This window comes from Miniopterus schreibersii (genome assembly GCF_964146895.1).
Source record: "Miniopterus schreibersii genome assembly, chromosome: 21".
Classification (NCBI taxonomy): Eukaryota; Metazoa; Chordata; class Mammalia; order Chiroptera; family Miniopteridae; genus Miniopterus; species Miniopterus schreibersii.
Genome location: NC_138123.1, coordinates 8091138 through 8107688, shown reverse-complemented (window position 1 = coordinate 8107688; position 16551 = coordinate 8091138). Strand labels below are relative to the sequence as shown.

The 16551-nt window shown below is 34.7% G+C and overlaps 1 protein-coding gene across 9 annotated transcripts in view; it reads left to right on the top strand.

Moving 5' to 3' along the window:
- CDC42BPA (CDC42 binding protein kinase alpha) overlaps positions 1-16551 on the top strand; it is a 145877-nt gene that overhangs the window by 45637 nt on the left and 83689 nt on the right. For all 9 annotated transcript variants that reach the window (XM_081124177.1, XM_081124176.1, XM_081124175.1 and 6 more), the window contains 2 exons: positions 2377-2525; positions 10577-10670. In XM_081124177.1, coding sequence (XP_080980303.1) covers positions 2377-2525; positions 10577-10670 — 243 coding nt within the window. The remainder of the gene's footprint in view (positions 1-2376; positions 2526-10576; positions 10671-16551) is intronic.

Below are 16551 nucleotides of genomic sequence, written 5' to 3'. Positions count from 1 at the left end.
TTAAAACATAATATCTTACCACAGCAAAATTTCTTCACAAAAGTAAAAAATGAAATGAGTCTTTCAACTTTCAACTGTAGGAAGTTCCTCGAATGCCTCATTTGTTAGCCAGGCAAGGAAAACAGTTCACCCATGTTGAGATAATTAAATCATGTCTGATGATTGCAGCAGCCAAAGAAGTGTGTCCACAGAAAATTAACGTGTCTAAGACTATTAGCCTTTTGGCGAGAATAGTTGCTCAAAGAATTGAGGAGCAACATCAATGGTTGATTATAAAACCAGGGAAGTGATTTTTAGTGGTTTTCTTTGGCTCTTGAGTTGAAAGATGTTACTGATTCTGTTCATTTTTTATTATTTGAAGAGTCAGTGCTGAGTTTGAAATAATAGGAATTAGCCTGTATGAATAGTTTGTGTGGTACAATTATAGTCAATAGTATTTTCAAGGAAGTTCAGAAAACACTAATCTGGAACAACCTAACTGGAACCTGCTAAGATGTATTACAGTTGAGTGATGAAAATATGTGTGAAGCAGAAAGAGGCTTAGTAGGACACATACACAAATCATTAAATATTAGGTGCTGAAGTCTATGGATATTCATTGTCTTGTTATTAATCAGCAGGTATTTTGCAGCAAATATTTGAACCTATCATGTGTTATTGAACCAGTAGCGTCAACGTTGAACTTCATTCAGTCTCATGGAAGCAAGTGTTACCAGTTTCACGAATTTTTGTCAGAAATCAAAGCTGCATATCCTGACTTGCTATACAATACAGCTGTTCAGTCGTTTTGTAGTGGTAACATACTATTGCAATATTTTGAACAAAGGTCCAAGACTGAAATATTTTTGAACAAAAAACCCCATCCTCAACCATTATTGTGAAATACTGAATTGCTTTGGAAAGTAGCTTTTCCTGTAGACTTGATATATTTTAAAAATAATTTTAACCCAAATTACAAGGCAAAGCAGCACTTACATGCAAAACTTGTATTACGGTGAATTCATTTTGACAACTAACGTTGTTTGAATCACATGTAATGTCAAGTTGCTTTATCTACTTCCCATGCTGTCAAAAGAAAAAGAAGTGAGATCTCCTTTCCCACACAGATTTGCAGCAGATGGATCTTTTGAGCTCGAACTGTAGTTCTAGCATTAATTTTTGGGACTTGGTGCAAATGAAAAGGAAATGTCCATAGTTAAAAATCTCAAGTGATTAATTTGCAATGCAATGACATGCTTAGATTCCCTCTGTGGGTTCAATTAATTTTCTAGCACAGCTCACAGAACTCAGGTGAAAGAGATGCATAGGGCAAGGCATGAGGAAAGGGGCACAGAGCTTCCATGCCCTCTCTGAGATCACACCACTCTCTCAGCACCTTCATTTGTTGGCCAACCTGGAAGCTCTCCAAACCGCATCCTTTTGGAGTTTTATGAAGGCTTCATTACATAAGTATGTTTGTTTAAATCCTGGGCCAATCATGATTGATTTCAACCTCCAGTTCCTTTCTTGGGGTGGGGAGAGGGTGGGACTGAAGTTCCAACTCTTTAATCTTGGTTGGTTCCCCTGGCAGCCAGGGGAACCATCCTTAGGTTACCTAGGAGCTTTCCAAAAAGTTGCCTCATTGACGTCAACTCTGGTGTGGTTAAAAGTTGCTTGTTATCAGTAACAAAAGGCAGACACCTTTATCTTGTCAGTTAAGAAATTCTAAGGGTTTTCAGGAGCTTTGTGCCTATACACACACACACACTTCTTGTAAATCACAATATCAGACACAAACTCATTCCATATCTAAAATTAGTTGGCTTCTGTTTATATGTACCTTAGAAAAGTCCATTCTGATATTTGTACACTATCAGAAATAGGAAGAGAAACATATATATTGTGAGAATTACTGTATTCTATATTATAATGGTTTTCAAATGCTTATCCAAGTGCTGGTTATAATAAAGTTGTTACTGGTCCAAGATGAAATAAGGAAAATGTAGTGATGATGAAGATGAATTTATTCAATGTAAAGAACTATCTTATATTCTGAATTTTTTAAAATCCACTTTGGAGAATTAAAATGTTCATTCTTTTGTGAAATGTTGGTAAAACTGTGGTCTGTTGTTGTAGGTGGTGATGATGATGTTACTTTGCAAAATACAACAACAAAACAATAGTAATCCTATGTGGTTCCTGACCCAATTTTTAAAAATTTATTTTACTGCTTTATGAAATTTACAAGTTTTATAATGACTGCTGATGATAAATGTATGTAGCTTTTTGTCAGTTGACAAGTCTTTTACCTAGTGCTATTTGACCTTGGGTTACATTAAATATACTATTTTTCACCCTTTTAAATTTATTGAGTACATTTTATTGTTTTTTCTCCAGTATCTGGTTATGGATTATTATGTTGGTGGGGATTTGCTTACTTTGCTCAGCAAATTTGAAGATAGATTGCCTGAAGATATGGCTCGATTTTACTTGGCTGAGATGGTGATAGCAATTGATTCAGTTCATCAACTACATTATGTACACAGGTGAGTAAGATGTTGTTTCATTGCCTCATGTAATATCTAGAAGCAGAGGTCTATTTATACCAGATTTGTTAATTATGGTCTTAAATACATTTCTCACCAACCAAAATATTTATTCTGAAATGGTTTTAATTGTCTTGCTTCTACAAGGCACATCACATCCCTGAAATTGGTACACAGTAATGAGATGAACTGATGTAAACAATTCATGTAATAAGTGATCACTGATAATTTATATGTGCTGTGCTAAAGTGTAAGCTACTGTTGCTTATCATGTTATTGATTTTTATGTTTGCCTTATTTTCCCCATTAGATTTTAAGCTTCTAGAGGCATAGACTGATATTTTCCTGTTGTGCTCAATGGATGTATTTTATTATTTCTCTCTGGCGGTTTTCTTCACCTAGTGGAGCCTTGTGGTTGTTTCAAGGTTTTAATTGGTGTGGGTTAATAGGTCGCTGCAATATAGCACTCTCATTGTCAAATCATATTTTAGGAACAGTTACTCTGTTGTATCTGATATTTAAATCAAATTATACTTAAATTTCAAAAATGGTTACGTCAGTCACTGTTGTATAGTGTCCACTGGCTTTTATTTTCTCATAGTCAAGTTCTTTAGTCATTTCTTTCCTTCGCGCCACATTCTGTAATAGATTTGGATAACTTAAAAATCGTGTGCAACAAAATGGCAAAATAGGTGAGGGACTAAAGAGTCCTGAGGTTGAAATTACATTTAAAAGAACCTAAACCAGGATAAAAAAGCTAATGAGCAGACGTTCTCAAGTTATGTTTTCATATTTTTCATGCATATTTTTACTTCTTTTCTGGCATAGTTAATTCATGTGAAAATGTTCAAATTTCAGATCAGACCAAGATCCTAAGGGCTCAGGCACACTAGCTTTTTGTTGAATGGAATCTCTCTCTGAAGGCAAACTAAGCTGGTTTCATGGAACTTAATGGCATACGTGTGCTTTCCTGTGTTTGTTTTAAAGTTAAGTACTGGCTTGAACAAATTCTTAGGGTGGAATGTGTTTTTTCGAAGTAATCTCTTCTTACCCTAGTTCAAAAATACAACAAAACCAAAACTTAGAATAATTCACTTATTCATGGATTTCTTCATAACTCCTATTTTTCCCCAGTGGGATTTGTTCCTGTTCAAGGTTTGTACTTACAGTTTTTATTAACCTCATCTACTTAATGTTAATAACATTTTATATAATATGGTTAACTCTAGTGTAAAATGTACTGAGACATTATAGGAAATGGATCAAACCTATTTTGATAGAATTTGTTGGGAGAAATACCATGGAATTCAGTCCTAAAGAGTTTTTCATCCCTTATCCCATAAGAATTTTATGAAGGATAGGTATGTGCTGGGCCTCCACCAGGGCGTTGGGCTGATTTCATCTCTTTCAGCTTGGATTCGTGGTATGATTTGGCAGTTTTCCCCTTGGTGTATGTAAAATCATTACACTTTTATAGTGAGATAGAAATACTTTGTGGCATGAAGCTAATAAAAAACTGCCTTCAGTCTTTCCCAGCCTGGAGTCACATTTCAAAACTGGAATTTTTCATATTGCTAATAGAGGAGGTATTTGTATAATCTGAAATTACTAAAGTAGATAACATTATAGTTAAAATTTTTTAGCTATAGGTGAATTCAGGGTGTGTATCATTACTGAAATTATTTTACATAAAAACAACCATTATATTATAGTTCATTTGGTATTTCAGTAACTGTGAGGATTTTGGGCCAACTTCAGAGTTGGAACAGTCCCAAAAGACCCCCCCTTACATCTGACACCAATTGTAGGTTCGGGTGGTTCCCCAAAACACCCTCAGTTTCTTTAACTTACAAGGTCTCGCAGAACTCACTGAAAGCTGTTCTTAGAGTTACAGTTAATTACACGGAAAGGGTACAGATGAAAATCAGCCAAGAGAAGAAGCACATAGGGCAGAGTTCAAGAGAAGTACGAAATGCATTGGGTGAAGATGCATTCATGTGTAGCAGTAGCATGGTGTATTGTCAGCCGAGGAAACACGCTTGAGCTTTTGGTTTCCAGAGTTTTGGGGGAGAGTCTCAGCATATTGCCTGCATGACTGACCGTTAGTCTCTAGCCCTTCCCAGAGGTTGGGATGATACCTTTAGTTTCCAGTCCCTTTCAGAAGTAAAACTGATACCACATGTCTCATATAAATTACATCCCTCATAAATCACATTGTTAGACTGCTTGGTGACTAAGCCCCCAGGCAAACAAAGACACTCCTATCAGGCATGATATTCCAGGAGCCTAGGGATCACCTCACTGTAGCTGAGGATAAAGGCCAGACCCTGTCTTTGGGTAACATTGGTTCTTCACTATAAAGACCACCCACTGGCCTTTAGTCAGGGCTTTCTTACAGCAAAATCACATTGTCTGGGCAATCTACATTTAGTATAGCAATTTATATGGTGGACACAGCAATAATATCAGTGTAAACATGCCTGTTACTTGGATGAGGCAGCTTGAACTATGTGTTTGAAGAGTTGTGTTAACTTTTTGGAATATGAAATTGGATTTATCAGAGAAGAGTCAAGTGAATAAGTATAAATTTTTGAAACAAGTTGATTTCAATGAAGACAGGAAGGAATGCCTAGATGACATAACAGTACATGAATACATTTTAAAGTAATTTTATATTGCTACAGTAATTCTCAAATATATTTGAGAATTATTTGAAGAAACTCCAGAAGAATCCAGTTTGTTATATCCACATTTTCTATTCCAGGCATAATATTTATAATAATCATACTTTGGTACTGATGGTGTGGTGAAGTCAGTATTAAAGTAAAAATGACCCACAGAATATTGCCCTTTTCAATACGCTCATTGTTTTGGAATGCTTTTTTATTCCTAATGTTATAAATAAAAAATGTATCATTATAAATTTTAATTTTGACTGAGAGTTTTAAAATAATACTGTTTCTTTTAAGCCAAATGTAATTCACTTTTGCTTGGGGACAAGGAAAATTATTGACTTTAGGAACTTTAATGATAATTGGTATGATTCATATTCAAGTTAGGAAAAAACTTGAATAATGTTTTTACATTGATAGTGTAGAGATTTTATCTCTTCTAAACATTTCTCTTTCTCTGTTTTCATCGATTGTCAAGGTTAGAATTAATGTTTTGCCTGAATTTCCCTTCCACTCCTTTTATTGACAATACTTGGTATCTGGTTGGCTGGCTGCTACCTTATTTGCAAGATGTCACTGACCCAGAGTGGTTCTGAATGCCAGATGTTATTTTGCTTCTTATATCAGGAAGTGCAGTTCTGCTGGCCTGTTGTTCTGTTTATCCATTGCTGTGGAACGTGTTTTCCAGAAGCAGGCACAGAGACAGACTGTGTAATGCAAGATGCGTTAATACCTGTGGAAGGGTGTTGGCAGAAGCAGGATTAGGCAGAGGGAGAAGTCAGATTGCACCGCAGGCCAAACCTTAGCCAGCCCTACTAGGTGTTCTGGAGAGTTTGTGGCCCATCAGGTCAGTTCGTCAAAATGGCCAAGTCTTTGTATTTCTGTATCAGTCATTTAATGGATATGGGCTGCCCAAGAAAGGCAGGCCTTTTGGTGAAGAGGCTCTTTGCAACTTTGAATGAGCTGACAGTTGGGAGCTGTCTGCTGACAATGGGAGCAATGCCCTCCATTGAAGGAGAAGACAGCACATCTCTGTAGACCCTGAAATATAGTGACTAATATAAAACAACAGTCACTTTTTACTCATGAGCCTGCAGTTTGGGCAGGACTAGGCAGGGACTGGTGTGTCTCTGCTATTTGGCATGTGTTGTAGTGACACCTGAGGTTGGAAGATGGACTGTCAAGATGACTCACTCACATGGGTACTATGGCTCATCAGCTTTGAGTTCAGCCAGGGATATAGGCCTGGGGCCTTTGTTCTTTTCACATGGGCCTCTCCAGGGCTGTTTGAGTTTCTTAAAGTGCTGACTAGGTTCCATGAGCAAGTGTACTGACAATATGTAAGTGTAAACATCTTTCTACCTAGTGTATATTTGGGATCTCTTTCCATCCTGTACTACAGTGAGAACATTCTTATAATGAAGAGCATTCTTTACTCAGATGATGGATGTTGGTCAGCATCCACACCTCCCCCGACATTTGTGGGGATTTGAATCTGGAGTCTCTGTTTCACTTTGCCCACACTTCAGAAACCTGGAGTGCAAAGAGAACCAGAGTTATCTCTGTATAGGTTAGGTCCAGTTCAAGTCATATTTTGTATCCTTTCTCCCAGACATTTTTCTTTTGGCCACTATGGAATTAGATTTAGATGAAAATAATAATCTGGAAGGAAAAAGGAAGCTACAAAAGGTCAAGCTGTAGTCTTTGGTTGGAAAAGAAGGAAGGGATGTGTTTTCTTTGTTTGAGGTGATAAAGTGCATGGACTTATATAAATTTTAGGCCTACCTTTGCCTAGTAATTCAGGTCATATTTAGCATCAGCTAGATGGAAAGTCATCATTTCCTCCTCCCTATGAGTACTTTAAGTTCTACCTCATATCAGTGTTATACTTTGTTCCCAAAACAGAAATAAAATATTTTCAGACCCAACAGGTGACTAGAGGGCTAACTCATATCCTCCTGAGGTCTTATTAATTCAGAAGAGCAGGAGAGTTTTCATCTGCTCTTAACCATTTTAGGAACAGAGAGACTTCTTTTTCAGCCATGGAATAGGCTGCATGAGATGTGCAGTGAGTCAGAAGGCAACATATTACGTGTATGAAATGTATAATTGTATTTCCTGTTGGACAAGCAGAGACCAATTAGTGTTATCATTATAACATTGTTGTGTTTATCTGTGATCTTGATATCCATTAATTAACTGTTTTGACTGAAAAATATTACTGCAGATGATCATAGTGGCTTAGTCAAAATATTTTCATATTCTTGGATTAAATGACTCAGACATTATACACATGTATTTTTGGTTTTTAATTAATTTTAATCAAGCAATACTGCATGTAATTAAAACTCAATTAGTATAAAGATTATATTGAAAAATAGTCCCCCTCCATACCTCTTAATGCCTGCTTTCCAAAGGCAGGCACATCTCCTTTAAGCTATTTTTTCCTGTTATTTAGCCCAATATCTTGAATATCCTGATATTTAATGCTGATATTTCTTGCTATAAATTTTAGACATATAATGTTTGCATTTTAAAATTGATTATTTTTTATTAAGAAGAGTTGTTAAATTTAGTAAATAGTTTTTCTTTTTTTAAAAAAATATATCTTTATTGATTTCAGAGAGAGGAAAGGAGAGGGAGAGACAGACAGACAGAAACATCAATGATGAGAGAGTCATTGATCGGCTGCAGCCCGCAACCCAGGCATGTGCCCTGACCAGGAATTGAACCCAGATCTCCTGGATCCTAGGTCAATGCTCAACCGCTGAGCCACGCCCGGCCGGGCCAAATTTAGTAAATAGTTTTTCAATAAAACAGGAATAGATGTGTGCTTCCTTAACATGCTGTATGTGTATCTCATCCCTTAGAAGTCAAACATGCTTATTTAATTGGTAACATTACTAAAGTCAGGACACAACAAAGATGTCCATTGTCACCAATAATATTTTACATTGTACTGAAGATACTAGCCAAACAGTTAGGCAAAAAAACACACATTAGAAGTATAAAAATAGTAAAATTATCACATTTATAGATGAAATATTATACATGGAAAATCAAAGAGAATTAACCTAAAAGCTACAAATGGTAAAATAGTTCAAAAAGGATATCAATAGCTTTTGTAGTCTAATTCATGGAGTAAATATTTACTGCATCCGGTTGTGGCTCAGGCTCTTTTCCAGGTGCTGAGAGTCCAGTAGTGAAAAAAACTGGCAAAAAATCCTGTTTTTCTGAAGTAGTTTCTAATCTAGCAACAATCAATAATTATAAAAAGATACAGAAGAAAAGATTCCATAATATGTTAAAAATACGGACTACTTAGGGATATATTTATTAAGAAATGTATAACTAACTATATAGTGAGGAAGACTGTCCCTATTAGATATTAAAATATGTGTTTAATAATTATTTCTACTGTCTGAAAAGATAAACTAATGGAACAGAATTGAAAGTCTTTTAATAGACCCAAATGCCTATAAGTAAGTACTAACATGTGATTAAGGTTATATCTCAAGTCAGGTTAAATAAATGGTGTGAGGGAAAAATAAAATTAGATCATACCTTTCATGGTATCCCAGGAAGAATTTCAGATGTATTAAACATTGATACATAAAAAAATTAAAGTGTTCCCATGAAATGAAACATGGGAGAATTCCTTTGCAATTTCAATGAGGACATAGTATTTCTAATTGAGTTAAAATTCACAAAAGCATAAAAGAAGACATTGATAAATTCAGTACACACACAAAAGAGTGCATGGGAGGAAAAGTCTATAAACAAACTAAAAAACCAAATGTTCACTGGAATAAAAAGATTTGCAACTCATATAATGGGCAGAGGGACAGTCTTCCTAATATAGAAAGTATTCCTGAAACTCTACAGGAAAAATATCGCAGTGTAATAGAAAAATGGGCAAAGGGCATTCCACAGAAACTAATGTAAAAGCTACTAAATATATGAAAAGGTGGTCTCACTGATAATACAGAAAAATCAAATATTTTTACTACTATTTTTCACTTATAAGATTGACACAAAGTCAAAATACTTGACAAACTACTCTAATATGAAGCTTTAAGGGTACCGAGCACTCAGACATGATGCTCATGGGACTGTAAATTAGTTCAGCTACAGTAAAAGGCAATTTGGGTATGAAAGTATTCCATATAAAAATTAAAATTAATGAACTAAAGCAAAATGTATCAACATAAATAAATTTTAAACATAGTAGAATAAAACCAAGTTGCAAAACACTACACACAGTTTGGTATCAGTCACAAAGCTTAAAGACATTCAGAAAAATACAGTCTTATGGTTGCATCTGTATATACTAATAATAAAATGTATGAATGGACAGTGGTCTGGATTTGGCCCATGGGTCATAATTTGACAACCTGTGATCTATGACACACTCACAGAAATTACTTGAGTAGTTAAAGTGGTACTAATATTATCCCCCTATTACAGGTGGGAAAATTGAGGTCTAGAGACCTTAAGTGGAATCATTTAGGTTAAATTAAAATAACCTTACCATACTCCCATTAATCACATGGCAATAGCATTTTTTTACATATATAATACTTAATGTTCTTTTTCTTTCTATAAAAGCAGAGTGAACTGTGAGGGTCTAATCTCATAGTTTTCACAATTAAAATATTGAGAGTATGTTTAGAAACTGCATTACTGGGTCTTCTTTACAAAATCATTTTATGTATGATTTTCCCAAGGTTTGTAATATGTTTTATTGTTCAAATGGAAAAACAAATACAAAAACTGGTATGATTTATTTTGTTATTAGTTAGATTTGGATGTCTTACAAGCCACTGACTTGACATCAATAGATAGCTTATATAATATAGATCACCATTAAGCAGTTGTTTCATGTCATTTTCCAAAATCAGTTTTATGCAGCAATTTCTTTGTTTTGTCATGACCTAAAGTAATTGAGAATTTATCTGCATTTACATTCAGGGTCTAGGAAGTATATTTTTCCCTGTTTAATTTCATGGCCTAGAAGTTAGTATTATTGGTAGGTATCAAATAAGTATGGTCTTCTCTGTGTGCAGAAAGTAGGACTACCACAGTCATGTTAGAATATGTGCAAATTTAAAGGTAGGATCATAAGATCTTTTATTTATTTAACCCCAATGAAAATTACTATAGTACTTTTTATCTCCAGAACACTGAAATGACCTGTGTTAAAGAAAGTTCTAATATGAACCAGAGCCAGGATTTGAACCCATAAAATAGTCAAATAGATGTTCTTAGAGTATTAATTTTAAAATAATTTAAGATTTTAGACAAAAAGGTTCTTACCAAGTATCTGATAATGTTTATCCTTCTAAACTAAAAACGGAATGTTGTGTGTTTTTTTTTCAGAGACATCAAACCTGACAATATATTGATGGATATGAATGGACATATTCGGTTAGCAGATTTTGGTTCTTGTCTGAAACTGATGGAAGATGGAACAGTAAGTAAAGATAAATTTTAAATTATTTTACCCACAGTCATTTTTCTTGCTACTGGTCTTCTTTATCTGTTTAGAAACCATCTTTATTATCCATCCATTCGTCTTTCTATGCTTTACCTTCTTCCACAGAGGCATTTAGGCATACTTATTCATACTTATTCATAATACAGCTTGTTTATAAAATCATATGCTATTTTAAGTATTTATATTAATGACCTGAAGGTGGTTACAGTATGCCTTTTATGAGACCCTTGTTTTTTCCTTTTTTAGCTGAACTGTTTATTATTGTACTCGAGATATTTTTATATTTCCAGATCGGTAAAGAAAATAAATCCTACATGGAAAAAGAAAATGCAGCTTCTTTGCTTTTATTTATTTTTTATCTTTCTTTTCTAGTTGATTTTCCTGAGGGACTATGTTAAAAAATGAATGCTTTTATCAGGAAGTCCTCTAGGTTGATTTAGTTTCATATTACCATTTGCTTTAGTTCTGCTAACTCTGGGCCCCTCAATTGTTTTCTTTCGCTTACTTAAAAGTTTATATGCCCCAATTTTATTCTCTGGTTTGTTTTGGTTTTGGTTTTTACTTCAGTTTCCTGACTATATAGCAGAGGTCCAAATACATATCATTTTAATTGGCAGAAACGTTTTTAGAGAGCAGTTTAGTAAAATAGATTCTAAAGACCATGAAAATGTCATATTATTTTGGACTAGTAATTTGACTTCTGAAAATTTATCCTAAGAAGGTGACTTTTTAAAAAAATTCTCACCCAATGATATGTTTATGATTAGAGAGAGAGAGAGAAACATTGATAGATTGCCTCCTGTATGGGCCCTGACCAGGAATTGAACCTGCAACCTAGGTATGTGCCCTGACTGGGAATCAAACCCATAACCTTTTGGTGCACAGGATGACACTCCAACTAACTGAGCCACCTGGCAAGGGCAGGAGGTAACTTTTAAAAAAAGATTATATGATTTCTGCCTCTGGCCATGAGGAAGGGAGTAATTGGTACCAAATTGTCCTCTCACTTATAAACAGCAGTAAAACTGGACACAATATTGGAGACAGCTGTTTTAGGCAGTGGACAGCAGATAGCATGACTGTTACTTCTGAGAGAAATTAATTTGTGATGTGTGCCACAGTTTCCCAGGATTGGGACAGTTTGTTATTTCTGATGCAGAAAGCTAGAGTTAGAGCAGAGTATAGTAGTCCTACAGAGCTAAGGGGAAATAGATCAGAATTAAGTTTAGCTAGGGTGCTTGGATTCTGTAGGACTTTACATTGGAGAGAAAGGAGTTGAATAGAGAAAGGGCCTGAAGTATCCATAGGAGGTTACCTCATGAAGGTTGAGCTTTGCATATGTAGTATAAGACCGTATGAGACTTACCAAATAATAGATACTATCCATTTGAAAATTGAACTGATTACTGGAAATCAAGCAGTGCTAGGGGAGAAAAAGTGCTAAGGAGACACTGGAATTTTGGCCCAGGAGAGCTAATTAACACTTCTCATAACGTGTGAGATTTACCCTAAACCTGTCTTAACAGCCTAAATCCAAGTCATTATAAGAGTTTGAAAGTGGTCCTCCAAAAAAATGGACTTAAATCATAGACTTTTTGTATATCCGCCCTCAGAGTATAACCGTAATCCAACTCATGTTCAAGAAGATAAGTATTTTTATTTATCTGCTTAAATAAGAATTAATATTCTTTAGAGGAAGATAACACTGTAAATGAACTCCAGGGGGAAAAGCTAGTATTTTCCCAGTCCTGCGTGTTATAACCCCCTTGGACTCAAAGCTAGGCTCCTCTCCTAGAGTCTAATATCCAGTCTTCCAAATCCCCGTGCATTCCACAATGCAGTTAGTACTATTTCTGTCTACATGGGTTTCCCCTGGTCATATTTATGCCTGAAATCCTGGTGTGTCTTCCTAGTCATTCATTTTTCATTGATCTCAAAATAGGTTTCCTGGGCATAATAGCATATTGGTCTTCCGTTTAGAAATTATAATGAAGAAACATTTATACTTGTTTTATTTCCATTTTCTTTTCAAAAGTGATCTATACATATGTTAGGAAGACATCACAAAAAGACAGTGTTCCTTTGTTCTAGTTCTTCCTACTTCCAAATCTCTTTTTCTAAAGGCAGACACTTAAAATCCTTTGGCTCTTCTGTTGTTTCATTTACTTATATAGTTCGTGTTATTTAGTTTTAGATATTATCTGTTTCTACCATGGAAGGTGAGGATTCAGGTCTCTTACCCCCATCTCACCCAACCCATTCACTTCTCTCTGTTGTCCCGGTGCAGTTATCGTACAATCTTTCATTATATCCTCGTCAGTTTTTTATAAAACAAATATTATTCATAGCTGTGCCATGCAGTTTATTTTAATTACACTTTTTTTCTTGAAAACTTTTTATTCTCCTTGTAGTAACTACTTTATTTTGCTTAGTTTTCTGACTCCCACCTGTATATCCCAGAACTCTCCATCACACATTAAGTAATTCAGCAATTCCTCTCTCTCAGACACATGAAATAACTTAGTTGTTCCTTTCATCCATTGGAAATATCCATACTGGAGTCTTGCATTCTCCCATTCTAATCTAGAGTGTTCTGCAGGCTGACTGCAGAACTATATTATCTTAGGACTTTCCTCATCATCATGGAATTCACCGTGTTGCTCTCTAATATTGGATTCTCTTTCCTGGATCCCGCGTCTCCTCATTAGGTGGTAGCTGCCTGAGAAAGGTTCCATTGGAAGTAAATATTTCATAATTTTACATGTCTGAGAATGGCTTCATTTCTACCCTCATATTTGGTTGATAATTTGTCTGGACCTGATATTATAGGTTTGAAATTATTTTTTTTCGTAGAATTTGGAAAGCATTGCATTGTCTTCTGATTTACTGTTGAGATATCTGATGCTATTCTAATATCCGATCCTTCTGTTAAAACCTTCGCCCCCCTACTCTGGAAGCTTTTAGGATGTTCTCATTATCCTCAGAGTTCTGAAATGTTATGATTATAGGGCTTTGTATGGGTCATTATTACCAGGACAGCAACCACATTTTAACCTTTTCCAAATTTTGTGACTTTCCAAATCAAGTTTTAGCTTGCATTTTGGCTTTCACATCTGAGTTAAAACTGTACCATCTTAATCACTATATGTTTGTAAGAAGTCAGTTTCGGGGACGGGGGTGGGGCGGGGATTCTGTAATTTTTTTTCTTCCTTTAAAATTGTCTTGGCTATTCTTGGCCATTTGTTTTTTCATATGATTGTTAGAATTATATTATTGGTTTGTATACATACATATACACATATACAAATACACTTTCACAAACACAAGCTTGTAGACTTGCACTGAATTTAGAGATTTAAATTTCCAGATATTTTCTGGAAATTTATGTCTATAATATGGAATTTTGCCATCCATGAATATGGCGTCTCCATTGCTTTAGATTTTCTTCTTATGTCTGTTAGTGATGTTTTAAAATAATATTCACTATAAATTCGTTACCTTTAAATAACATTAGATTTATTCTTAGGTACCTTGTGGATTTTTTTTGGAGGGGGTTATTATAAACAACTTTTCAAAATGCAGTTTGGTAGCTTATTGCTGTTCTTTAGGACCACAGCTGATTTTTGTATATGTATCTTGAAACTATCAAGATTGCTAAATATTTTAATTAGTTCTAAATAATTTGTAGATTTTTCTAGATTTTCTACATAGACAACTATATAACCCACAAATAATGACCAGCTTTGGTTTTTGTTCTTTCCAAACTTTATGCTATTTTTTTTCTCTTACCATGCAGTCAGTGATCTTCAGTACAATATTAAATAGGAGTGGTAATAGGGAGCTTTTCTGCCTTATCCCTGATTTTAATGGTTTTTTTCTGTAGTTTCAAATTAAGTATAATGTTTGCTGAAAGCTTTTGGAATATATTCTGTATTGGATCAAGGAAATTTCTATTTCTGAATACTGTTTGTTGTTAGGGTTGTTATTGTAATCAAATGAGTTTTCTACATCCACTGACATGATATTAGGATGTTTTTTCTTTAATCTGTTAATCTGATGAATGACATAGATTGTCCAGATTAAATCATTCATTCTTTGGATCAACAGAATTTTATCTTGAAGTTGTATTGATATAGCTGAACAAATTGCTGAATCTATTCAGATCAACTCTGCTAAAACTTTATATTAGATTGTTACCTGAGATTCATACCTGAGATTCATAATATTTGATATTGCAGTATAATTTTCCTTCTCAAGTTTATTTTTTGTCTGATTTTTATTTTTAGGTTATTCGAGCCTTATCAAATGAACCAGGAGAGCCATATCTCCTCCCCTTACCTGTTTTGACTCTAGAATAGTTTATATAATACAGGGCTTATCTGTTTCTTATATAATTGGTACAGTTCACATTTAAATCATCCTTGCCTTGGTGAAGTTTTGTTTTCTTCTGTTTGTTTTCCAGGTAGATTTTATACTTTTTTTTTTTAATTTTTTTTATTTTATACTATTGATTCAAATTTTTTAAGGGTTATAGGTCTCTTTGGTTTTCTATTTCTTCCTGAGTCAGTTTTGGTAAGTTAAATTTTTTTTTCTATCAACTTGGTCTGATGTCAGTGAGTTGTCAGTTTTATTGGTATAAAGTTGTTTAGGTTGCGCTCTTCCTAGTTTTAAAATCTGTTATTTGTGTAGTTTTGTCCTTTTTTGTTCCTAATGCTGTTTCATTCCTGATGGTTGTGCTTTTCCTTCGTAAGCTTTGATAATAGAGCATTTTACTATTTTTTTTTGTATTTTCCAATTTTAGTTAGAACTTTTCTGTGGACCATTAATTATTTAGATGTATGCCTTTTAATATACAAAATATTGTATTTGCTTATTTATTTGGTTATTTCTAGTTTTATTTTAATGGAAAATGGGTCTATTTGATACCAGTTTTCTGGCGTTTGTCAAGATTTGCTCTTCTGTTAGCTCAATTTTTATATGTTACATGTTTGTTGAAAAGAATACTTTTTTCCTGACTTCTGCCCTCCAGAATAGTTTTGAATTTGTTATGCCAGGCTTTCTGAGGCACCTAACCTGGTGCCAATATTTTTGCCAGTTTCTTGGCTTGAGAACTTTTGGACCACATAAGCACTGTGAATTAAAATCCCAAATGGTGGGACTATGTGACCTAAAGTTATGGATTTCTAGAGGAGGATGTTTTCCTCACATATCAGCTTTCTCTGCTGAATGGCAGATTTTTTGAAATTCAGCTTTTTGTTTACAGTGGACCCTACGGTAAAGGTTATATGGGATAGCCTCTCACTTCAAACCTCATGTGAGCTCAAGGCCTTTCCTTTGTCCTCCTGTTAAAATCCAAGTACCTAGAAAATGAAAACTAAAAATTCCCCAACCTCACCCCTGCTTTAATGCTTACCACCCCAGGTTCTCATTCATTTCTTAATTACTGGCCCCAGAGAGTTGTGGCTTTTTTTCAAAAGCTCATTTATATGTTTATAAAAAATGGTTATATTTTATCTAGTATTTTTCAGAGTTTGGAATGGATGAGTTTTCAAATTACTTAATCTCAGTATTGCCAAAGAGGAAGTATGCTCTAATGATGATTAAGAATAGTAATTTAGCATGGATCAGACTGACGGATCTCAGAGGGAAGGAGGGGGGGGGTGGGGAGAGATTAACCAACAAATTTATGTGCATATATGCACAACCCAAGGACACAGGCAGTGGTGTGGAGACGGACTAGGGAGGAGGGTGGGGCAGGGTGGAAGGGGTCAATGGGGAGAAAAAGGGACATCTGTAATATTTTGAACAATAAAAAAAAAAAAAGAATAGTAATTTAGTCCAGAAAATTCAAAATAAC